At 41.3% G+C, this 25135-nt stretch overlaps 1 protein-coding gene across 1 annotated transcript; it reads right to left on the bottom strand.

The window, feature by feature from the left end:
- Positions 1-5679: 5679 nt before the first annotated feature.
- On the bottom strand, positions 5680-24007 carry MEDAG (mesenteric estrogen dependent adipogenesis). The gene is made up of 5 exons (XM_075198954.1): positions 23558-24007; positions 18141-18253; positions 13633-13745; positions 9762-10053; positions 5680-6699 (listed from the first exon to the last, which is right to left on the bottom strand). The coding sequence occupies exons 1-5, from the start codon at positions 23809-23811 to the stop codon at positions 6623-6625; spliced, it is 849 nt and encodes a 282-aa protein (XP_075055055.1). The 5' UTR covers positions 23812-24007; the 3' UTR covers positions 5680-6622.
- Positions 24008-25135: the final 1128 nt, after the last annotated feature.

Raw genomic sequence — 25135 nt, 5'->3', positions numbered from 1 at the left:
GGTCAATGGGACACAAGCGTAGCTGCAGAGTCCTATAAACTAGCCAAGGGTAATGAGGATTAACAGTCTATGGAGAGAGAACGTATCCAACAGCAGGTCAGCAATCTGTGCAGAACACTAAAGCTATAACCGGCAGGGGGGCTAAACCCTCCCTGCCTTAAATACTATGATGGGCCAATGAGGAAAGAGAAGGCAAAGGACTGAAAATCAGCCTCAGGAGGCTGTTAATTAATTACATATTTGGGGACGGTATTGGGCATAACATTACCCAGGAACATGTATAGGTTAATGTATTAGCCAGTTTTCATTAATGGCAGGGCTCCAGCTGGTATTGTAAATGTCCCTGCACATTCTCCTAATAAAGGCCACAAACAAGATTTATATTGTTTTATATATGCGCCCGGCTGCTAGATCATGCCGGGACGCGGCGCTATTTGCAAAGAGCGTCCTGACCGTTGCCCTGGCAGAAGGGAAAATGACGTCCCAGTCGTCATGGTGAGGGCCGGGACGGAGCTGAGGAAGGAGCTGAGATTTGGCGGTGTCCCTAGTCGCCGTTGCTCGTGACAAGCAGATGGTTTATTAGACACTGGAAGGTTTCTAGTGAATTCTTCTTGCACAAGCCAAATTATGAGCGCTGACAGCTCTTGAGCCCCCAGGGTCGGAATGTCCCCATACCCTTTACTCAAGAAAAGTAGGAAATGTTTTGAACTCCAGCTAACGCATCTAACAAAACATCAACACGGGTCAGGGGATGTGCGTTAGACACAGTTACATTGTCCATATCAATTTGTCTTCCAGATGCACTTTATATAGGAAACAGAATTTCAAGGCGTTTTTCAACAATGTAATAAGAACATATATTTACAATACAAAAAATAAAAGGCTAAAGTATTTGGGGTGACAAACATAAACATTGAAATTAATGAAGGGAATGGTCCTAAAGTGGTAGTAAGGTGGACTTTGAAGTGAAATATTTACTCTTTACTCTATTTGCATTCCCATTAAGGGGCAGTTTTAACATTTGGTACGTGAGTCTTTTCCGTTTTATAACATCTGTCTAAAGTGAGTGAAATCATGAAATGTAAGATTTTAAAACTTCTAAAATAGTTATTCATTTGACGTTAAAGATAATTATATTTGAATATTAATTAAGTATACTTTAATTAGCAGAATAATAATTATCTTCAGTTTGAAAATGTTTAATGTGCGTGTTTTATTAAGAGGACCCTTGAGGGCAGCAGATGTCCACACATACATGTATATAATGAATTAAGAAGTAAAGTTCCATGTGGCATAAGGATAACTGGCTTTGGTCAGATTTCAGACTGGAATTCCTGTTCCGAAGAATCTGCCAGACTGACGAGCAGTGAGCCATACACACAGGACAAGCCCAGATGTAAACCTTAACGAATGATCTTTGAAGATGGGAATGATGGGGTTGTCTTTATTTTAAACCACTTCTTTCTCTTGATTGTAACAGAAGTATTTGCAAAATAGGAAAATCCTCAGAGCGTTCACACTGAAGCTTGCCTAACGTGTTACTTGCGCATGTGCCTAATTTTGTAAATAAAACCTTTTTTTATCTTTTTAATGTTCTTGGTTCTGTTGGTATGAACAGTCAATTATTGCTTTAATAATGAATAAAAATAAGTCAGGTCACAAAAATTGTAAATAAAAATATAATTAAAAATATAAGACACAAAATGGATCATTTTATGAATTAGCAAAAATGTGCTCCCGCACTACATTTCTACTGTGCCACTTAACTTATTCTATTTATCCACGTCACATCTTCTTTTTGTAGGATTGTGGGTGTAGCTTGAAATGTGCACAGTAGACAGAGTGAAAACGTAAACTCAAAGTTCTGCTTACTATAACTTTAGGACAATTTCCTCGATAATATAAACTTCTAATTGTTTTCTCCTAAAATACTGCTCATTCTAGTTCAATTATGCCTTACAATAATCGTGAGACTGAGAGGACTTTATCACAATTGTCACGATTTCTGTAAACATTTGTTATTAAATGGGTATAAATATGCATACCTCAAAATTTGCCAGTTTTTGTATGTGATTTTAAATCAAATTGAAAGACTGCGCCCAGAGAGGAATTAAGGGGGTGGGAACATGTCTCCCACCCCCCCTCCTCTCTCAAGGGGTCCCCTGGTCCTTACTTACCGTTGCAGAGACAGTTATTAGCCTTATTAGGGGGTTACAATGAGAGAAATGTTGAGGAAACAATGAGAGAGACATGGAAGAGGGCAATGTGAGAGAGACATGGAAGAGGGCAATGTGAGAGAGACATGGAAGAGGGCAATGTGAGAGACATGGAAGAGGGCAATGTGAGAGAGACATGGAAGAGGGCAATGTGAGAGAGACATGGAAGAGGGCAATGTGAGAGAGACATGGAAGAGGGCAATGTGAGAGAGACATGGAAGAGGGCAATGTGAGAGACATGGAAGAGGGCAATGAGAGAGAGACATGGAAGAGGGCAATGTGAGAGAGACATGGAAGAGGGCAATGTGAGAGAGACATGGAAGAGGGCAATGTGAGAGAGACATGGAAGAGGGCAATGTGAGAGAGACATGGAAGAGGGCAATGTGAGAGACATGGAAGAGGGCAATGTGAGAGACATGGAAGAGGGCAATGTGAGAGACATGGAAGAGGGCAATGTGAGAGACATGGAAGAGGGCAATGAGAGAGAGACATGGAAGAGGGCAATGTGAGAGACATGGAAGAGGGCAATGTGAGAGACATGGAAGAGGGCAATGAGAGAGACATGGAAGAGGGCAATGAGAGAGACATGGAAGAGGGCAATGAGAGAGACATGGAAGAGGGCAATGTGAGAGACATGGAAGAGGGCAATGAGAGAGACATGGAAGAGGGCAATGAGAGAGACATGGAAGAGGGCAATGAGAGAGACATGGAAGAGGGCAATGAGAGAGACATGGAAGAGGGCAATGAGAGAGACATGGAGGGGGCAATGAGAGAGACCTGGAGGGGGCAATGAGAGAGACCTGGAGGGGGCAATGTGAGAGACATTGAGGGGGCAATGAGAGAGACATGGAGGGAGCAATGTGAGAGACATGGAGGGGGCAATGAGAGAGACATGGAAGAGGGTAATGAGAGAGACGTCGAGGGGGAAATAAGAGAGTAACAATAACACAGATGTTGTTGCTCTTTCTTGTGAATCATGATGAGATGTATATAATTTTAGATCATAGGGTCCCGCTGTATTAATGCCCTGGGCCTCCAAAAGCATTATTCTGTCTCTGACTGCACCCAGTCTGCTTTTAGCTTGACTGAGCCTGATCTACCAAGGTCCTTGCAAAGGTAGATGAACAATCCCCCCCCCCCCCCTCCCACCCAAGATGCCACCAGTCCCCAAAGGTGATGAGTGCTATTAGGGCACATATTTGCACTTTGTGAATAACTCTTAATGTGGTCATATAAATAGGAAAAAGTGTGTACAATATGTAGCAGGACAGCTCCTGCTTTCCATGGCATATTGTATATCATATTCTGCAAGGTTATAAAGACTAACATAGTAAAATGAGTATAAATGTTATAAATATCTTTATATATCTAGATATATTTTTCAATAGACAGTGGGCTGGTCAAAAATAAAACGTGACTTGTTACAAAATGTTCATTCAATATGCGCCATGTTATTAGAACGATATACATGTTTTTTCCAGTTTTCACTCTTTTCTGGTTTTCCTGCAGATAATTTACTTAAAGCCAAAATGTTGCCTAGATGTGAAAGGAAACCATATTTCAGACTGAATGTTGTACTTCGGCTTGGGCAGTGTGTGTCTCTCCAGCTGTTGTGGGACTACAAGTCCCACCTTGCCAATCACCAGGAGATTTTTATTTAAATGGCACTTTTGTACGTAAAATATAAAATTGTGTCTGGGCCATAAGATCTCCGCCCACTCACATTGAATAGCTAAAGAGGGGTATTTGTCCAAGAGGTTTTGGACATAGCTTACTAGTATCCCAGAGCTGGGTAATTATACTTTTTGTTTAAATGCCAGTACACTGCTCAGTTTTAAATAAGATAGAGAACGAAACCATTTTCTAGGGAGTGTTTAAAAGTTAGAAAGTTAAGGGTAAAGTATTCTGGCTCATGGAGCAGTAAATACCAGACATTGGGTGCAGTTGTAAGAATACTTGAGGCATGAGTGATCCACTCAGGGTTTGAGTAATGAGAATTCTGTAAATTTAGAGCTATAGAACTCAATAATGTTCATGTACTTAGTCACGTAGAGGTATAGAACCCTATAATGTTGCTGTACTTAGTCACATACAGGTATAGAACCCTATAATGTTGCTGTACTTACACGTAGAGGTAAAAAAAAACCTATAATGTTGCTGTACTTAGTCACATAGAGGTATAGAACCCTATAATGTTCCTGTAGTTAGTCACATAGAGGTATAGAACTCTATAATGTTCCTGTACTTATTCACATAGACCTATAGAACTCTATAATGTTGCTGTACTTAGTCACATAGCGGTATAGAAATCTGTAATGTACCAATTTTTAACTGACCTGGCAGTTCTGGTGTAGCTATTGCTTCTTTACACTCCACTCCCATATGTTGAATGCTATATAAATGTCTAGAAAGCTCAACCTTCTCCGCAGCTATAGTCTCTTACCCCCTCCCCTACTCTCTTAGTAACATGCCCTACCTTCTCTGTCTCTCTTCAACCCGCCCCATCTCTGGTCCTCTTCCTTGCACTATTCTGCGCCATGTATACCAGTCAACAATGTAATGTTTACAGTGGCTCTTATTTTATTTATTTTCTGATACTATGACATTAAAACAAAAATTGTATATATTGTTAAGCAATTCCCTTCCTCTCCTAAGCCCTATTGTTATGTACCCTCTCCCATCTGTTCTGAAACAAATTTTCAATAAAGCCTTATTCAAAAAAGAATGCTCTAAAGTTACTGTACTTAGAGGTATAGAACTCTATAATGTTACCGTACTTAGAGGCATAGAATCGTAACTGTATTTTTGAAATGCAGTACTTAAATGTCTCCTATAGTCATAAAGGTGTTAAACCTACCGGTTGTCAAACCAGTCCTCTGAGACCACTTGTCTCTGCAAACAAAAACTCAAGAGTATTGTAGGAGTTTCTGTTGCAGCAGGAATTCCTCAGTACTACACTTTACGTGTCTGTTATGTTGCTGGCTGTACTACTGCTGCTTCATCCTGATCTCTTACTCCCCATCTTGATCTTTAATGCTATGAATTATATGTTATTTTTATGATGTTTACCACTGATAGAACTATAGCATTCATTACCCGAAGCTGATTATTTTATTTTTGCAAAAAAAAAACATGTGTACCAGACAATCTGAACATGGGTAGGTGGATGAAACAATGGCAGCGTGGTTATTATTTCTGTTGCACATTGCTGGGGCGATGAGTTTTATTTCAACCAGGGAAATATCCGTCTAGAGTTTATATGTTCTGCCTGTGTCCATGTGGGCTCCTCCCTCAATTAAAAATTATATTGGTAACTTAATCTATGTCTGACAAAGTTGACCCTAGTGTATGCAAGTTCGGAGAGAATTTAGATTGCTAATGCCAACAGGCCAGAGACTGGTCTGAATAATGGAGCATTCTCTCTAAAATGGTGCGTAATATGCAGGTGCTATTTAAACGATAATAGCGAACCCTACGTGGTATCAAAGTTTTTTAACTTAGACATTTTTTAATAGAACAAAGATGACCAGCGTGTAATATGTCAGTTTAACATACTGCACTGAAAAGGATAAATGAAATCTACTCATATGGAGTACAAAATTCAGATAAATGATTGATATATTCTTTTTAAAAAGGAGTCACAGAAAGCACTTTACAGGCAATATGAAGTAATCCAAACGACTGTAAATGATATGGATAGTATGATTCTGCAACCACACAAATACCAGTGGGTATAAAGGACTAAAGCAGATATTATTCATCAGAAGATGAGCATTACTAGACAAATCGAATTGATCTTTGGAGTTACATCAATTAAACCCAAAAAGCCCATCAACCTGCCATGAAGCAGAAACGTATATATACACAGATACAAAATAATGCTGTTTTGCATTTTACTAAACCGTTGCTTGTAACTTCATATTGATATGTTTTGCTGTAGATCTGAACATTACAGAATCAGCCAGATTACAAAAGTGCTTAGAACTTAGAATTTTGCTTGAGCGTCTAAGAGCGCTACCGTTTTGATCTATGTGTAAACAGATATTTATACAAATATATAAAATAAAACCCCTAACAAATGAAAAAACACCCATTAGATAAAAAGTTTCTTATGCAGCCATATTCAGCTCTATTATAAAAGTGCATTTATGAAGCTTCTACAGAAAATTATGTGTACACTTATTCTACTATTAAAGGGATGATCTTAGACCTCAACATCTGTAGCGATGTCCATGATGTCAGGATGTCGGCCTCCATGTAAAAAGCTGTATTTATCAAACACATCTGTTCTTGTTTTAGTAGCAAAATTTACTTTTTGGGGGAACTTCAACTTAAACATGGATCAAATATTGAAGGTTTTCTGTTGCGACACAGGTCCTTATATAGTTCTTCCACCAAGTTTTACTTCATGAGTGCGGAGAAAAGACTGGTGACTCATCGGTGGTATTTTCTTCTGCTGGGAAGGGATCTTCCTGGATCACGTCTGAAAATACAATGAGATAAGTACTTTTTAGTAGATAATATTTCTATTGCAAGTACGTGTATGTAAGTAGGAATACGTTGTTGTTTTACTACTCCACAAGCCTTTAATTCTTTCCTTTTGTAGCTAAACCACAAGTTAAACCACAACATAAATCATACTTACCCGCTCTAGGAATATGTGGTAGACTCCCGAATACCGGGTAAGTCTCCCGAACTCCCAGGCCATTCTCCCGCATCCTGCCCACTTCCTAGTGAAGTTTTCAGGATGGGAACCTCCGTAACGTGATCTCACAGAAGGGAGGTGTACAAAGCAGGACAAAAATACTTCTAGCCCTTCTTGGGACAGTGTTTTTCTATACGTCCAGCTGTCATTCCAGCAATCTATGTCCCAGGTTTTTATATGAATGTAACTATATTATGTACTAATCACCAAATAACTCCTTGTAACAGAATTCCAGATACTGTATCATCTATATTCTGGGACTGACCTTACTGAGCAGGACAGGGCTGCAAGAATGTTGGGAGTCAGGGCCGTAACTAGGGCTGTGCGACAGGGGCAACCGCCCAGGGCGCAACGCTGAAGGGGGGCGCAATTTAGGAATATTTTAGGTTAATTTGGTTAAAATTGAGGTCTAGAGGGGCGGCATTTGTCTCTCTCGCCAAGGGCACTAGAATTCTAAGTTACGGCTCTGTGGAGGTATAGATGGCTGTTCCAAAACCCATTTCTGCAGCTCTGATTTATGTTTGCATATAAGAAAGGGTATATGTGGTAATATAGGACTAGGGGACAGCCCACCTGTAAAAGGAGTGACTACGCACGCTCCTCACCATGACCGCTGTCCACACAAGAATCCACTTGGGATGATCATGTATACTAGCCGCAGTGCACTGCGCCTGCACCCACTCTGCGCGTGTGCAGTGCTGTATCTATTCTGCTCACACCCTTCTCAGCCCATGCCCAATACTGCATGTGCTCTGTGCAAGCACCTCGCCGCATGCGCTGGCTCAGCACCTAGACTACAGAGCACTCCAGCGAGCTTCTCTGCACACTCCGCAATACATATCCATAAACTGTAACTAGTTGCTGCAATCTCTCTATATAACACAGCCCTATATCTCTATAGGACGCTTTATCTGCCAAACCTCTACTGCTGGTCTCTCTCTATTATTAGTATCGGTCCTTCTACATTACTTTCTCTCTCACTCTGTCTCATATGTAGACATGCACACAGATAGGGTAGAATCATCACACACACACACACAAACACACACAAGAAAACCTGATTAAGATGTTGTATATAACACAAGGATCATTACAAAACAAAGGGCTAACATAATGGGATAAAACTCTGTCTGTGGTTGCTGTGGTATAAGACAAACATTTAGGAAGGTTGCCTAGAACGATGTTTTCTTTCTAACGTGCAAAAGCATCAGTCTGCTGTGCAGTTCGCTGGGCTGGGATTATTGCAGGCATCGTGTCTCGATTCACAAAACTTCATCTGGGTGATGTCCTCCTGTAAACATCTCAGACTGCCCCAGATGTTTGAGGACTCCCTGGCTGAGGGATAGGATGATGTAACTCTCCTTCACCTCCTACATTCAGTCCCTCTCCCAATCCTGCCATATCCACCTTTGTAATATCTCCAGAATCAGACAATTTCTCACATCGGAAGTTACTACAACTCTTGTTGTCTCATCTTGATTACTATAACCTTCTCCTCTCTAGCTTGCATTACACCCGTCTCTGCTCACTTCAATCCATCCTCTACGCTGCTACCGTCTCACTTTCTCTCTCACTGCTCTGCCGCCCACTCTGCCAGTCGCTACACAGGCTCCCTGTATCCTACATAATTATAAGCTCATTACCCTCACTACAAAGCCATCAAACACTTCTCTCCACCTTCACCACTCTGTTCTGCTAACTAATGCCACCGCCTCAGCTCCCCACTGATTACCTCTTCCCACTCCAGCCTTCAGGATTTCTCCCGCGCTGCTACCAAACTTTGGAACTCACTCCCACCCCCAATAAGACTATCTACCAGTCTCCAAGCTTCAAACATGACCTATAAATCACCTCTTCATTCAAGTCTACCAGCCCTTCTCCTACCTCTGCCCCCTCTACAACCCCAACCTTTGTCCCCATTCAACTCCTCACTCTGTCTGTCCGCCCCTCCCCTCTAGAATGTAAGCTCCCATGAGCAGGGTCCTAGTGTTTTTATTCAATATAATTATTTAATTTTGCGGATTCTTCATTTTGATGTTTATAGTTTTGTTATTGTTTAAACCCCCTATGTATAACGCTGCGGACCCCTTGTGGTGCTTATTTTTAAATCCTCCAGAATGCCTTGAGTTATCTCTAGAGCAATTTCTCTTAAACCTTTTAGAATCAACAGTACTATTTGTTAAATGTATAAAGTGGACAATATGCTTTTTTTTTAGCTGAAACTCAACAACAGAAATGGGAAGAAAGTTTGTTGGTGAATAATGTGAATGATACATTGTATAACATGTAGCAGACAGCCAATAAGAGAGATTATAGACCTAATCATCCAGCTCTCATCCCGAGTAACCTGGTGTAAGAGACCCCGCACAGCACCACACACACCCTCTCACAAAAAGTCACACTATGAATAGAACCGCACACACTTAATGATTTAACATTTACATTCTAAACATTGTCCAAGAGAAGGCTCACTAATTTTTTGTAAAAAAAAATAAGTGAACAGGGAAAATAATGTATTCAACACTACCTGAAACACATTTCACCAAAAAAGTTTATGCCCTTTGAAACGACTTAGAAATATGGATTGACATAAAATTTATAATGTGCCATAATCTGTATATTTAATGTTTTCTCATTTTTTTTAAAACGGTTTTTAACACACAAATGCCTAGGTTGAATGCTTCTGTATTCCTGGACATTCAGAAATACCTCTGTCCATCATACCAGACATATATATATATATATATATATATAACACATTGTAAAGAAAGATATTGCAGTGGCTGAATGCTTTCAATAACAAGCTTTACTACTATTTCCCCTATGTTAATGAACCTTACCTAGGGCGAATGAACTCTTCCTCCGTTCTTTGTCAAAGCTACTGCCCAAACGGATTAGGGGGTTGGTCATTTTGGACAGGAACAGTTTAACTTTTTCCTTTTTCTCAGTCTTTGAACAGGACAAGTTCAAAATCATCCCATTCAATTCGCAGTATTTTTTGCTCAGACCCAGTAAGTAGGATACGTCCAGAAGCACGTCAAGTTTGAAAGTGTAAGAAAAACTCAAACTCTCCTCTGTCACTTCGAAATTCTGTTTTAGAAGGTATTCTCTAAAAGTATTCTGGAGACTAAACTGCAGAGAGAGAGAGAGAAAATATGAATATTAACCATTTATCTCTTTGAAACATCTTTTATCACATGACTAATCACGAACAGGCACAGTGACATGAGGCAGCTACAAGGGACGGGGAGAGTGCTTTGGTTGAGAGGGGCTGCATCCAAGGGGGCAAACAATTATAAGTTCACGCACACATGAATGCAGAATGACCTATTGTTTGCACCTATGCTCATCACGTCTGGTCCCGATACGTTTTGCTCTCAATTTAAAATTTGTATTTGTGTGACCAAATGCTGGTGCTTTTACGGATTAAAGTTAGAACCACTCTAATATCAAAAATGCCTTGTATGTGGTCAGTGTAAACCCATATATCTGCAAATGTATGCAAGGCTGACAATTTTAGGTAGGTTTTTAAATTAAGTATTTTTTCTGGATGGCAGAGGGTCCTGTTTTGCACTGCAATGAATTGCCCCTCCCCATATTCACATATTCTGCTAGTTGTTAAGTTGCCTTTCCCCCCTTCTCATTGTGTACTCTGAGTGTTTGTGTATATTGTTGCCGTGTTCTTCAATTATCCCTATTTTAAAGTGCCAGTTATGCTTCATTTAGCAGTTAGTGACGTTAGCTCAGAGATAATGTACCGGGGCGCACGAAAAGCAATACTTGTGTATGGGCCCTAAAATGACGTGGAACACGAGCGGGTTTATTGGAATACAGATTCATTTCTTGGGTGATTTCTGTTATGTAAAACACACATAATATAAAAGGAATCCTGCAATCATAATAGAGGTGGTCAGAAAAAAAAGGGATAAATCCAGATTTCAACTCAGTTTAGGGAAAAGATGACAAAACCTATTAGCCAGGATGCCAAAGCTGGGATGACCCTTTGTCAGGATAGCAGCACTCACTTATCAGATAAAGGACTGTTTTTATTTTTAAAGTAGCTCAATTAAACATTTCCCCTATGTATATCCAGGGGGTGAGTAGCTGCAGGGGAGGGGAACTTCTGGTCTTGGAGGATGTTCTCCAATACCAAGGGGCAGATTCAACTGACGGCGTTACTCTCGAGAGTACGGCAATTTCAACGCTGATTTTTTGCTTGCGGCTCAGAAAGCCGAGAGAAGAAATCCAGGTTCAAGTTATAGTATTAATGGTAACAGTCCGCAGGTCAATTAAATCAGCCCCCAGGTGTCACAAGAACTGATGTTAGCATAGGAAAACACAAAATAAATTAGTGTATAGGCAATAGGTAAATGATGTCCCAATTATTAATTAAACCAATTAAATCAATTTGCTTTTTTAACATTCATATATTATTTGGGTTTGACACACTACATTGATGTGCCACAAACAATGAATTATGTGGCACCTCTGTCAGGTGGGTCGTTGCATCAAAAGTGTTTGGAACCATTTAGGGAAATGTAGCAAAATACACTGCTTCATTATAGCAGCCTTTTACACTGCCACCCTCACTTACTGCAGTCATTCCATTAGACAACTCTATGAGGGGGTTCAATTAGACGCAAAGTGTCTCCGGAACGTCCGCGAGACGCTCTGCGGCAGGGGCGGGCTGGACCGGGCCGCTCAGTCCAACCGCTGTTGGGGTCGGGCCCCCCACCCTCCCCCCTCTCCGATGCTGTATTACCAATTTATTTTCTTCGGCCGCATCACATGACACGCGATGCGGCCGCGTCATCAATTACGCGGCCGCATCGCGTGTCACGTGATGAGGCCGTCTGTGCGCCCCCCGGGCTTAAGCTCGCCAGCCCGCGCCTGCTCTGCGGTGATTATTTGATAGAAATTTCCGCTCATTGACCTCAATGGAGTGTAAGGAAAAATGAACAGAGATTTCTACCGTAATTGCTGGTGATGTTCGCGGCACGATGTCCGCGTACCACAACGCCGGCAACTGAATTCCCCCCTAAAGCTTCATACCCAGTTTTTTTTTTTTTTGCTTAAAACACTAGTGAAACTCATGTAAACTGAGTTTGATGAACATGATGTGTGTTACTAGTGTTAGAAAAGACAGTGGTATGAAATCGTACAAAGACCAAAACAAAATAAAATAATGTTTTTCAAAAGCCTCCTACAGGAAATATTGTGGAAAAAAAAAAAAGTGACAACTCAATTTTAGACAAAACCATAGGACCTGTATGGGTTCATAGCAGTTTGGCTCTTCTACCAGGGAAAAGAAAAAGGTTAACAAATAACATGTTTGCACTATGAGTCACATTCTGTTGTGAGGGTCATGTGACACCTTCCTTCACGCACAACAACTCTCGTTATACAAGTTAAATCCCTGTAACTGTTCAACTTCCACCTACATGAAGTCTCACACCCGACCAGAGGCTATACTAGCTGCTTCTATGCATATTGCAACACTCACACATGTATGTATAGGCGTTCCCATATGTTCCCATATCTTCCTGAGTACATTAGTAATGAACATAGGAAATACACGCATAGGATAGAAATATAATAAGTTGAAAATACATTATAGAAAACAAGAGTGCTCAATAGAAATATAATTACAAACACACTGACTGTATCATTAAGTCACTGCTATTATCCTTACACATTACAGGGCTGGTTTTATGAATCTTAGCTATGGGGGCCAAATCAAAGGTCGTACCTGGAGAACCAGAGATACAGCTGGCTGTTGGCAGAAATAGACATGTGCAAACTCTTCTCCTTGCAGCCTGCGCGTTCTATGCAGACATGAGCGAGTGTTTGGACAGAATCAGCATCTGGACATTGACATTATGCCAATCAACTTAGACTAACCAGGCTGCAGATGTCAATGTGAGTGTGGGTCCAGTACAGCTGCTGATCCACAGTAGCTGCTGACTGGGAAATGTGATAGGACAGAGATCTGACAGGTCAGACAATGACTTCACACAATAACTGTGGCCCGTAGAATCCGGACATTTACAATGAGCACTTACCGGCCAGATCTGACACACGTGTGGGACCACCTTAAGGTGGAAGATTAGGTACTACATCCCAAGTCACACAAACTACTCCTCTGGAGTAACTCTAAACCACCTTTCTCCTGTCCTATATTTTAAAGTTATACCTGCAAATGCAACCTTTGTTAGTAATGAATTTCACATTTATACTATCCTTGCTCCAAAGAAATATTTACTTTTGCAGAATACAACACTTTCTTTACCTTATTACACAGCCAAGTGTAATAAGGTAATATATGGAGACACAGGAATGTATCTGATATAGCTATGCCGTAGTTTAAAGGAGCTCTAATGTTTTCTCTGCATAGTTGTGCCTAGAACATGAGAATGTATATGCTAGAACATACATTGACATTACAGCTACAGGCAAACCTGGGGGGGGGGGGGAGGCATTTCTCTGCTTGTGAGAGTGTTACCATACAGTCATTAGATTGATATGGAATGAAATATGGGGATCAAAGGACAGCCAAACCAATGGATCTCTTGTGCATAGTAATCTCTGCAAGAAGAGTTAGTAAGACCCCTATGGGGGCTACACAAAGCTCTGCAAAAGTAAAGCTATTATATGATATATTCAAATCATAATATAATTAACGTAGATACATAGAAAGGAAACGTATCTCACCTGTAAACAATAGTTTTCTCCCCAAACTGAAGATATTACATTATCCATACCCTTCACCACCATGCTTTTCATATTTGGATGCCGCGTATTTACAATTAAGGCAAATGTTGTAGCTGAAAAAGACAAATGTAATTATTATAATACTATTATTATCTTTTATTTATATGGCACCACAAATGGTTTGCAGCACTATACTAGTCATTTAGTAGTACACAATAAACAAACCCCAATGATACATAACATTACACATAACATAATACATGAAAAATAAAAGACTGCAAAGGCCAGTCATATGAATAAAACAAGCTACACACAGATAACTTGGTAATGTTTATCAAGTTATTTATGGGTCAGTGAGTGAGAGTGATGGTAATGTCCAATGTGAAGTAGGCCTGGGCCAAAGAAAACAAGACCAGGGAAGAAGTCTTAGAGGTACAGTGGGTAATGGAACAATTGAAAGAGAATACAAGCAAAGAAGGCCCCGCTTTTGAGAGCTTACATCCTAAAGGGAACAGGAAGACACAAATAGGGTGGTATCGAGTGAGGGAGGTTTGGAGGAGGGCCGATAGGCTTGAATAAATAAATGAGTCTTAAGGGCACGCCTGAAGCATTGGAGAGTAGTGACTAATCTGATAGGGTGTGGGAGATCGTTCCACAGCTGGGGAGCAGCCCGCGAAAAGTCTTGGAGATGGGAGTGGGAAGAGGTAATCTTTGTGGTAGTGTGGCGGTGCTCGTTGGCAGAACGGAGGGGGCAACAAAGAGTGAAAGTAGAGATGAGCCTGGAGTTGCAGAGGGGGAGGATTGGTTGAGATCATTGTAAGGTCAGGAGTTTAAATTTAATTCTGTAGGCCACAAGGAGCCAATGAAGCGACTTATAGAAAGGGACAGCACAGAGAGCAGCGGTAGAGAAAATTAAGGTGGGTAGCAGCATTCAGGAAACACTTGTCGGGGACAAGGTGGGAGTTGTATACAACCCCTTCAAAAAAAATTAGAGGAAAAAAGGAGAGAAGAGAGAATGAGAGAAAGGGTCGAAGGATGTTTTTGAGTATGGGTGAGGCGAGAGAATGTTTGAAAGAGGAGCGGAAGGTACCAAAGAAAGAGGAAAGGTTAAGGCGTTGGGCAAGGTGGGAGCAGGCCTCTAAAGAGAGAGGGAGTTGAGGAAGTGACAGGGGATGGCGTCAGGTGGAGGGGGTGTGTGGAGGATAGAAGGGTGCAGACATCTACAGAGTGATGGGAGAGAAGGTGGGTGGGCTAGCGAGTCATGGTGACAGTGGGAAAGCAGGGGGTAGAGAAAGCATCCACAGAGAAGGGTGGAATGGGGAACAAGGTTGGTAGGGAGGGGGGGGGGGGGGGGAGGTGTGAAGAGACTAATGGAAGAAGATGTCATGACGTATGGACTCAATTTTGGAAGTGAAGTGATTGTAAACCCAAAATCAGAGAGCAAGGAGGGGAGAGGAAAGAGATAAAGGTGGCAAAGAGGTAACAGGGGTTGGAGGACTGTGAGTAAATTAGAGCGATTGTTCTTATGCTCTAAATTGATTATTTGTGGCTTTTCAAATTAATGGAGGCTGCATGGAGTATCTCCAGATTCGAGTAAACGGAGGTGGTTTCTTCCGACAGAACTGTGTCATGTGAACAGCTGATATTTTTAAATGATCTGTTTCATGTGTTAATTGATCAGGATTCCATTTTATATGTTTTTATTACATTCTTTATATTGCGTTTTATACATCAGTGCACCGATTTATTATATATTGTATGTTTTTTCAATTTATTTTATTTTAATAAATTTTGGACATATCTATCCAGTTTCACAGATTCTGTTATTGGTCAGTGTTGTATCACAATTTCCAGGGCTGTTATTGTTGCTTTTTTGGGAGTAAATGAGAGCCTTGAAGGACTGTTCAGAAAGTAATAGGGAAGAACTCTAAGAGGAGCCAATGAACTTGAAGTGAAAGAAGTCAGCAGGAGTGCATGACTTCCTGCGGAGATGTTCCGTGCTACAGGAGCGTTTTTAAAGATAGCGGGTATGTCTGGAGTGACATGGTTGAGGCGGGCTCCGACAAAGCTCGATAGTGACAGTTGTGGTGACAGAATCAAGTAAGGGTGTGATTATAGAAGGAGACAGCCTGATTAAGGTAACAAAGGCTGGTGATAGGGAGAGTAGAGACCAGAGAGGAGGAGAATGTGGTAGGATCGGTGGTGTCCAGGTTAAGCCTCAGAGAGTGGAAAATGTGAATTGTTGAAAATGGACACAATACAGAGGTGGGAAAAGACCAGATGAAGGGAGTGGTCACTGCAGTGGGAGGGACATGGAGAGTGACCAAAGGAGGAGGAGAGGGAGAGCATGGTCAGAGGGATTGTCTATGTGGCTACTAAAGTCCCCCAAGATGAAGAAGGTCAGAGGAGAGTCAGGTGGTAAAGTGATCAATGACTTGAGAGAAGGGACCAAGAGGACGGTAGGTAATGGCCACACAGAGGGGGGCTGGGTGTTAGAGGCGGATGGCGTGTGCTTCAAAGGAGGAGAAAGAGGAAGGGTTCAGCGGCAATATTCTGGAAAGTGCATCAGGGGGAAAGATGGATTACAATGCCACCACCTTGCTGGCCTCAAGGTCTGTGTGGAAGAAGGACATCTAAGTTTGCAAAACTTGCTCTATGCTTTAAATAAAAAAAAAAAACAGTTTACCGTTTGTGTTTTTGCATTATCAGTATTTACAGTGCTACAGTAAACACAGGCTTTATAAACATATAAATAAAGTGCATTCAATACCCCACGTTGGTGCCTGGGCATTTTCCAGTTGGGATCTGTTTAAGATCAGCCTGCAGTTAATGTAATGTGAATGCTCTCATCTTAGGCAGATGACGCTTCTACAGATAACCAAGGGAGGAGAACACTCTCCAAATAAAAATTCAGTGCTGTCACTCCATCCTTAGGGAAGAGCTCCTGAGAGGAGCGAGGTAGGTTACACACCAGCTTTTACAGATAATTCTTAGTTGTCAACATTTTGCCACATCTGTCCTATGTTTATTTGCAAGTCTTGAATGCATGTCCTGACTTTGCAGCAAAGAGCGCTTTGTATTTGTTATGGAGTACTAACTACTTCTGTCATCTGTTGTGCTGATCATTTAGCAGGGACTCATTTAATTTTGGCAATTTAAACCTCATGAAAAATGGGCGAGGTCAGACCAAGTCATCTGTCCTATTTCTGCCTGTACTACCAGGTGGAGAGGGTGATGCTGCACCTCACAATAACCAAGGTGTGAGTAAGGCTAGGTACACACTACAGAATGTTCCGACCAATCTATTCTCTAGGATCGTACCTACGACTGAAGGTCGGATCAGTCCGAAGATTAATGCGTACACACTATACACCATTTACCTTCAGATCTGTGCTCTTCATCTGGTCCTATAGGCGTTAAGAGAATGACAGAAAAATATCCATTCATTCATTTGTTAACCACCATAATAAACTTAGACTTTTCCACAATGTCATTATAAATTTTGTTACCTTCTTGACTCTGACTATTTTATTTCGGTCTCAGAACGAACGGATCAATTATTCCAACTACAGCACTCTCTACATTTAATGGACAGCAACTGATGCTCTTTTCAGCCAATGCCGGCACTGAACAGATCATGACTCTGTAAACTCTATGGAGATCCTGATCATGAGTGCATACACACTGGAGGATTGGAAGGTGATTAGAACAAGATTATTAGTTTTACCGACCAACCAAATGAACAGACACTACTGTGATACCGGGACAGTCAGTTTACTGTAGTTTGGGCCGATAATCGGCTGAGAAACCTGTAGTGTGTACCCGGTCTAAGAATTCTGGGCATGAACGAAATATGTGTAATCCTTAACAATGGGGTAGAGAGTCCTTCAACAATCCATATAGTGGTAAGAACCTGGCTATATCATTTAATTAGGCTTTTGGGGGGAGGGGGAAAGTACCACTATAGGTATTTAGACTGGCGTCAAGTTCAATTTTAAAGTCATTCCATAATATAGGAATTCCTTCTATAGTCCTTAGCGCTTGCTTGAAAATGTACCTATGCAAGAATAGGGAGATCTCTGGTATAGAAAGGAAACTGGATACGGGAACAATAAGTGGAAACCGATAGACTGGCATAACTCATCTTAAGGAGCTTGTGAACAAAATCCCCGTCCTTGAGTTCATAGATCTCAAATGGTTCAAGCTTAATGACGGTAGTGCGTCGTGTCCAATCATTCATGGACAATATAGAGAAAGAGCAAATCTGCTGCAAAGTAGGAGCAGAAACATTTACATTAATAAGAAAGGTTATAAAAGCACTAAGCATTGCATATACAGGTTCAGCAAATGCCACAATCATGTACAGCAACAACCCAGGTGTGTCTGAGCCAGAGACCACTGAGCCAGAGCTAGGGTATAAAAGGGTCAGAACTGTATAAAGGGGGGCAATGGAATTGGAAACAAGCCAATTCCGTATTGCTGCAGCAATTGATAAAACATCATCCTACCTGAGGTAGAGGGGCTGTTAATTTTTTTCACATTTGTTATAAATAGCATGGGTTTTGACAGCAATGTTTCTCTGTAATCCTTGTAATCGGCATGACTTTTAAGGACGACTTTTCTAAAACAAAAAGAAAAGACAAAACATCAGAAAATATTACTATATAGAGCATGGTGTAGTACAACTGTGATTCTGCAACGGTTTGATTCTTAAACTGCACTTGTCACTTACAGGTAGTGGGGGAGCCCTGTTGTGGGCTGAATGACTATCTAGGAGCATGCTGGATATCGATTCACTAGAAACTTGTGATATTACTAAATAAAGGATCAGTCCACAAAACGTCTGCTCCAGCTGCCTGCACTGTATGTGACAGGTGCACATTAAGAGGCCAAGCAAATTTTAGGTGCATGGTAAGTGCCCTGGGCCTTTAGGCTTAGAAAGAAACTAAAGGTGACTCATTCAGTACATGTTCTCGATCATTCATAGATTTTTAATTGAAAACTTAATTAAGACAAAACAGCTGTAACAAATTTAATCTACCTGTATAATCCATTACATTGGAATCTACCAAATCTATATTTGTATTCAGGGGCAGGTTGGGCTGGGGGGGAGGCAGGAGGGCATCTGCTCCCTGGGGCTGACCCCATAGTGGGCTACCTTGGTCTGGGTCACTGGGCTATCTAAAAAAAAATTCCTTTAAAATAATAGGCTGCTGAGTTGTCTCTCGCCCCCCCCCCCCCCTCCCCCACAGCTAATATTTGGCAGCCCTCCCCTGTTTGTATTCTGTTAGATGTATGGATAAACTACCTGGAGCTCTTATCGCTAAAACAGTTCTCCTTCACTTGTGATACCCACTTTTAATTGTGTATCCTAAGTTATACTGCAGTAAACTGCACTTTTACATTTGTTGAGCTTTCTGATACTAACTCCATCCAAAAGTAAAGAGTTAACTTAAAGCTGTACTACCACCTGAAGCATTATAGATCTGCCTGCTCCCTATAGCCAGGGCACTGCTCTGTGCTCTAACAGACAACGCAGCTTCTCATTGGTTCTCCCGCTCACATACCCGTGTTTTAACCATTTTAAAGTGGTGAATGAAAATGTTCATCACTCTAGGTAACACTACATTTTCTCCAGCTAAAAATGATTACTTTTCGATAATTCATACATGCCAACCCTCCCGGAAAGTCCGGGAGACTCCCGAAATTTGGGTCAGTCTCCCGGGCTCCCGCGAGAGCTGGCATTTCTACCGCATCCCAGAATTCACAGAGAATCGAGTCATTTGACAAATTTACAGGATAAGTGGGAATAGGATCATATAACTGCTGTACTTTATTTGGGACCTAAATGCAGGTTCTAAGTAGTAGATTTTATGGTGTGACCAGACTTCTGGTCACATGAGAGTGCCGGGATTTAAATGTCAAAAATGATTGGATTCCTAGGAATACCTAGCATTCAACAGTGAGGGACAAACTGAAAATAAAAGCTGGTAGGAATCAATTCCACCAGCAGGGCGGCAGCAGTTGGAAATTGTTAACTTGCACCCTAGCGCTAACTGCAGAAATAACCCAGGTGTGAGGCAGGGAAACTATCATCAGTATCATTGTTTGTTTGTAAATTGTCACAAAACTGTGCAGTGCTGGACAGTCAAGGTTACAATCATGCAAAATACAAATCTCACATAAACCAGAACAGTACAGACAACGTTGGCAAAGGAGGTGCAGATGTGAGACAGAGGGTAGAGAGTGCCCTGGGTGCAAGAGCTTACAGTCTAGAACGAGATAAAGGATTAACCTCTAATGTGTGCTGGGATTACTAACTTCACAAAACAATTAAAAAATATATATATTAAAAAGGATGCAGGAAATGTTTCTTTCATTTTAATGATCAGTTCTGCTGCTCCACTTCTTAAAATGATTTCATTGGAATGGCTGATGCCAAAAATGATGTCTGTAGTCAAAGACTGCCAATAACTAATGGACCTGACATTCCAACACTAACATATTCCAACACGGTCACCATTAGAGACACAAACATGTTATTATAAAATGGGTTTACATACAAATCTCTAATTGTCACTTAAAGCCGATTACGTTTTCCGTCTTTATACGTTACTCTTTTATTCCTGGGAAAGTGTAAACCAAGTTAACTCACGATAACCTGCAAAGCTCCCATACAGTCACCAATAAACACTCCACCTTGAGTCAAACTTACGTCAGTATGTGTGACATCACTCCTGATGACTTCTGACAGATGAACACCACAAGTTTCCCACAAGCAGCATAGAACTTAAAGGAACAGACATGCCGTGGTATTTTCTGCTATTGTACTATCTGAAAGTCAATGAATTGGTAAAAAGAAACACTTGAAACACTCAGAAAAGCAGCAACGAAGCTTGTGCATGTTGATGCGGCCATCAGTAGAGCGTGCACCAAAGCCATCGTTTAGTATCTAGCTGAATACCAAATGCTTTTACAAAATAATCTGCCAAGTACTAAAGAAATATAAACTTGCATATTACTATTAAGACGGAGGGGCCTAACTTAAAAAATCTAGTAGCTTTAGATCTCCTTAGTGCTAGTTCTCTATCTTACTACAATCCCAACAATATCAGTAGTTGGACAAAGTTGTCAAAGAGTCTTTCTTAAAGCCTGGGTTATGCAGACCCCTGCTATAGGGCCTATTTATCAAACAACATCCCCCTGTTAAACCACAAAAATGTAATTTACCATCATTGCATCGCAGCAGATATCTGCTGCTTTGCATCTCTCTTCGTTTTACTGATCAGCCCCCATAACAGTGTAAGGGGAGTGCTCAGTAACGCTATTTATCAGTCAAAGAAAATCACTTTTTCCTATGTTTTTTCCTATGTTAATGTACACCAGTTGAAGCTGGCGCATATTAACATAATTGAAAAGTTTCACTGTTGTCAGCTCTCAAGAGCAGAGCTGGACAGCGCATGTGTGGTGAGATCATGTGATCCCTCCCTGTCACATGAATCCACTTCATTTACTGCACTTTGGGAAGTTTCTCTGTGCGCATGTCCGAGCTTTCCTGTCGGCGCATGCGCACAGGGATTTAAAGCAGGCCTATCCAACCTGCGGCACTCCAGGTGTTGTGAAACTACAAGCCCCAGCATACTTTGCCAGTTGACAACCTGTTGATAGCTGGAAGGGCATGCTGGGACTTGTAGTTTCACAACATCTGGAGGGCCGCAGGTTGGACAGGCCTGATTTAAAGCAACCAGGAATCCACATCGCAAAAGGACCGCAAGTGAAGAGCCTGTGAAAAGTAAGTATTACACTTCACAGGAACAGACGTTTTTCCAGTGGATGTTTTTTGATAAATATAAAAGATCTTTCAATTTTTATCTATGCGATAAGGATTGATAAGTATCTTTTATATTATGCAGTGCTTCTTACATAGACCCCATAGACAGACAGTAGATAACAAACATACAAAAAAACTAAAAACCCAGCTGTCAGACATGAGAAGTCTACACTTTTATCCCATAGAACATGTTCCCCTTACAAATTACACAGACAAGCGCCCAATAAACAGCAATCCGAGTAACTGAGAAGGGTGGTGTATCAGACACAGCTGTAGATGGTTTGAGTGAATGAGAAAATTGTTATCAGCAGCACTTGCTGCCAATTCAAACCTCACCACTTCCTACTCTTCTCCTTTCCAGACTAAACAGCTCTCATCATTGCCAGATAGTTTTTTTCGCAATCCTGACCTACACGGGACTCTAATTGGCTGCCAGAACTCATCGCAGACTAGGAATGGCGCAATCAGTCAAGGGTGGCACCGGCTGTGAGGGGGGTGAGCGCGATCAGTGTGCCAGTGCAGTGGATACATTGAATTTGGCACCAGATATAGCTTGGCACATTAGGGGAAGTAAGCAAGTTTAAGATTTCTTGATACAAGTTTGCCTTATAACCACACACTCTATCTTGTTCTCTTTCAGCTCAACAAACTGGATTTTTTTTTGTAGTATGACGTAAATGAACATCTATATAAAAAAAAAATATTTAAAATCTGAAATAAATAGAAAAGTGTCTAACTCTACCAAACATTTACCTGCGCTTTTATTTTACATTTAGATTAAATAAACTGAATTGTAAATTGCTATATTTAATGAAAGTAATCAATACATATGGATATATTTGGAAGAACATTTTAAATTTTAAAAAGAAGAATCTCTATTAACTTATACTGATATGATCCCCTTACTTCACTTCCTAAAGGAACTCTGATCCAGCAGAAAAATGTTTAGGTTAACACTGCTTAAGCCATTTCCCCACTGGGGCTATTTACTAACCGCTTGCTGGAGTATTAGTGTGCAACTAGATATTTGCTTTTATTGTGTAGCTTGCACTACATCTAGCAAAGCCCACTGCTAATTGGTTTCTATGGATGCGCATTTGTACTGGTACTTGTTAATTATATGGGCTCCACTTGAGATGTGGATGACGCCATACGTAGATACTTTTCTCAAACGACAGAGCTGGTCAAGCATAGAATGGCATCCTGTTTAAAAGTCCTCTCAGACCCTCAGTTCTTCAAAATAGCAAAGTACATAAAAAAAAATAAAAAAAATATTTAACTGGCTTATATGGGAAGTTCTTAATCTTTTTCAGTTGGGCCTATATTAAGACTGCAGAGCAACTTAATTTTACTAACTTGCAGATTCCAATGGCAAAGGTGATAGAATATACAAAAGCGGTCATCAGCTGGTTAATGAGCAATGTAGAAATACTGCTCCACTGTATGGAAAACAACAATACAAACCTCTTGTAGTGATTCCTAGACAGGTCAGTTCCCCTGTGACTCTACTTATAACAACATGAGACACAAGCTGGATATCCAGATTACCAGACAATTGTGGTCTGTTTTATATTTTTGTTTCTTATCTGCACCATTCTTATTAGTCTCTATTTTGTATTGGGAGGGGGGTTATTATTTTATGATCATACATTTAGGGTGCTGTAGACTTCTTTAATATATTGGTCTTCTAAGATACATTTAGAGTAGTTACTAAAGAAGAAATCTGCCCAGCCCCTATGTAGTCACAACACTATAGCTGCAATAACATAAAGACAGAACTCTAAGGAAGGAGCCATACACCTGGCTCACCTACCGTTGGCTCACTCACAGCTGGCTCACTCACAGTGGGCTCACCTACACCTGGCTCATCCACAGCTGGCTCACCTACCGCGGGCTCATCCACAGCTGGCTCACCTACAGCTGGCTAACTCACACCTGGCTCACCTACAGCTGGCTAACTCACACCTGGCTCACCTACAGCTGGCTAACTCACACCTGGCTCACCTACAGCTGGCTCACCCACACCAGGCTCACTCACACCAGGCTCACTCACACCAGGCTCACTTACATCTGGCTCACTCACACCCGGCTCACCTCTGTATGTAGTTTATGATATTGCACTGACGTCCATCTATGTGAGCGCTGCCGTCGCTGAACAAGTTGAAGCCCCCGCACTCGTTCTGACAGGTCAGGGTGCCGTCCTCCAGGCTGAGGAACTCGGGCTGTAACTCCAGCAGGACCGGTAAGGGTAACACGGCGATCTCGCAGTTGGCCGTGGTGGCTGTGGCCAGTATTTCCGAGGACACGGAGCCACTGCTGAACCCCCGCTGCAGGGTGACTGCAGACATTGCGACAGCCGCTCACTACTAGGGTCCGACGGGAAGAGTAAGAGCCACCTCTACAGGGGCTGCACTATAATACAGAGACACTACTGCAGTTCAGAGGAGCAACACACAACACTGACACATCTTAAGAGCCCAGCAGTGTCATGGGATGTCCAAAACAGACACACACCACACCCTAGTGCGAGTGACAGCCCATCCCACTACCACTCTCTCAACAGGTGTTTTTACAACAAGGAAGAAATGTGAAGAAATGAACAGTAGAGGGAGGATTCCTGCGCCCACAGATGTGTTATTTTAAAGTGTTCTATAAAATATGAGGTGTGTCAAGTATGTGCTTACGTCATAATGCTAACTTCTGTTCCAAGCCTAATGTACAGCATAGTTTACTGAGTTACTGACTGCCTTGAGGTCAATCCCTGCTGTGTGATCTAATGCAGATTACCTGACCCTTTTCCTGTACTTTGTATTCTCTGCACACATTTAGCGGTCCGCTTATAAAGGCCCCCTCTGCAGGATTTAGGGCTTATCGTCGTTTAATAAATAGACAGTACTACAAGTTACTAAGTAAGTGTAACATGTTTTTTTTTTATCTCATGTTGTTTTCCATTTATAAGGGTTTCAAAATGTCAAAAGTTTGCAAAGCTTTGCATTTGTGCATTTACATTTTTCTTATTTTTTCAGGCCTGGATTAAATAAAACAAAAAAAAATATTTTGGTCAGAGTTTAACATTGATATATCTGACTAGGGGGCACATTTACCAACAACCGCATAAAATGAAAAAGAGTTTTCAATCCTTATCGCATTGATAAGGATTGAACTATTTCTCAAATTTATAAAAAAACTTCAGCAGGGAAAGAAGTCACAATAAACTGCTGTCCCTGTGAAGTGTAGCGCTTACCTTATCACTGCCTGGTCACTGCGAAGAAACTAGCGATGCCGGCATCTTCGTTGAACTCCTACTGCGCATGCTCAACCAAAAGTATAGGGCATGCGCACGGAGACTATACTAACGAGGGGCTGTTATCATGTGGGAGGGAAGGATCACATGATCCCTCCACACATGCGCTGTGCAGCTCTGCTCTTCGGACAGCTAGTAACGTTTTCAATTACGTTAATGTACACCAGCTTGTTTCTGAAAATTATTCATTTTCGGAGCTTCTTAGATTGCGTTAGGGAGCAGTCCCCATACTATTTTATGGGCACTGCTCAGAAAGCGAAATAGAATGCAAAGCAGCAGATGTGATGCAACGATCATAAATTTGAAGGATCCTTCAAATCACGGTAAGTGTCCTCTGGGGACATTACACTGCTTGATAAATAGGCCCC

This window comes from Mixophyes fleayi, chromosome 2 (genome assembly GCF_038048845.1).
Source record: "Mixophyes fleayi isolate aMixFle1 chromosome 2, aMixFle1.hap1, whole genome shotgun sequence".
NCBI classification, from domain to species: domain Eukaryota; kingdom Metazoa; phylum Chordata; class Amphibia; order Anura; family Limnodynastidae; genus Mixophyes; species Mixophyes fleayi.
Note: the sequence above shows the minus strand (reverse complement) of the source record. Positions and strands in the feature narration are given on the sequence as shown.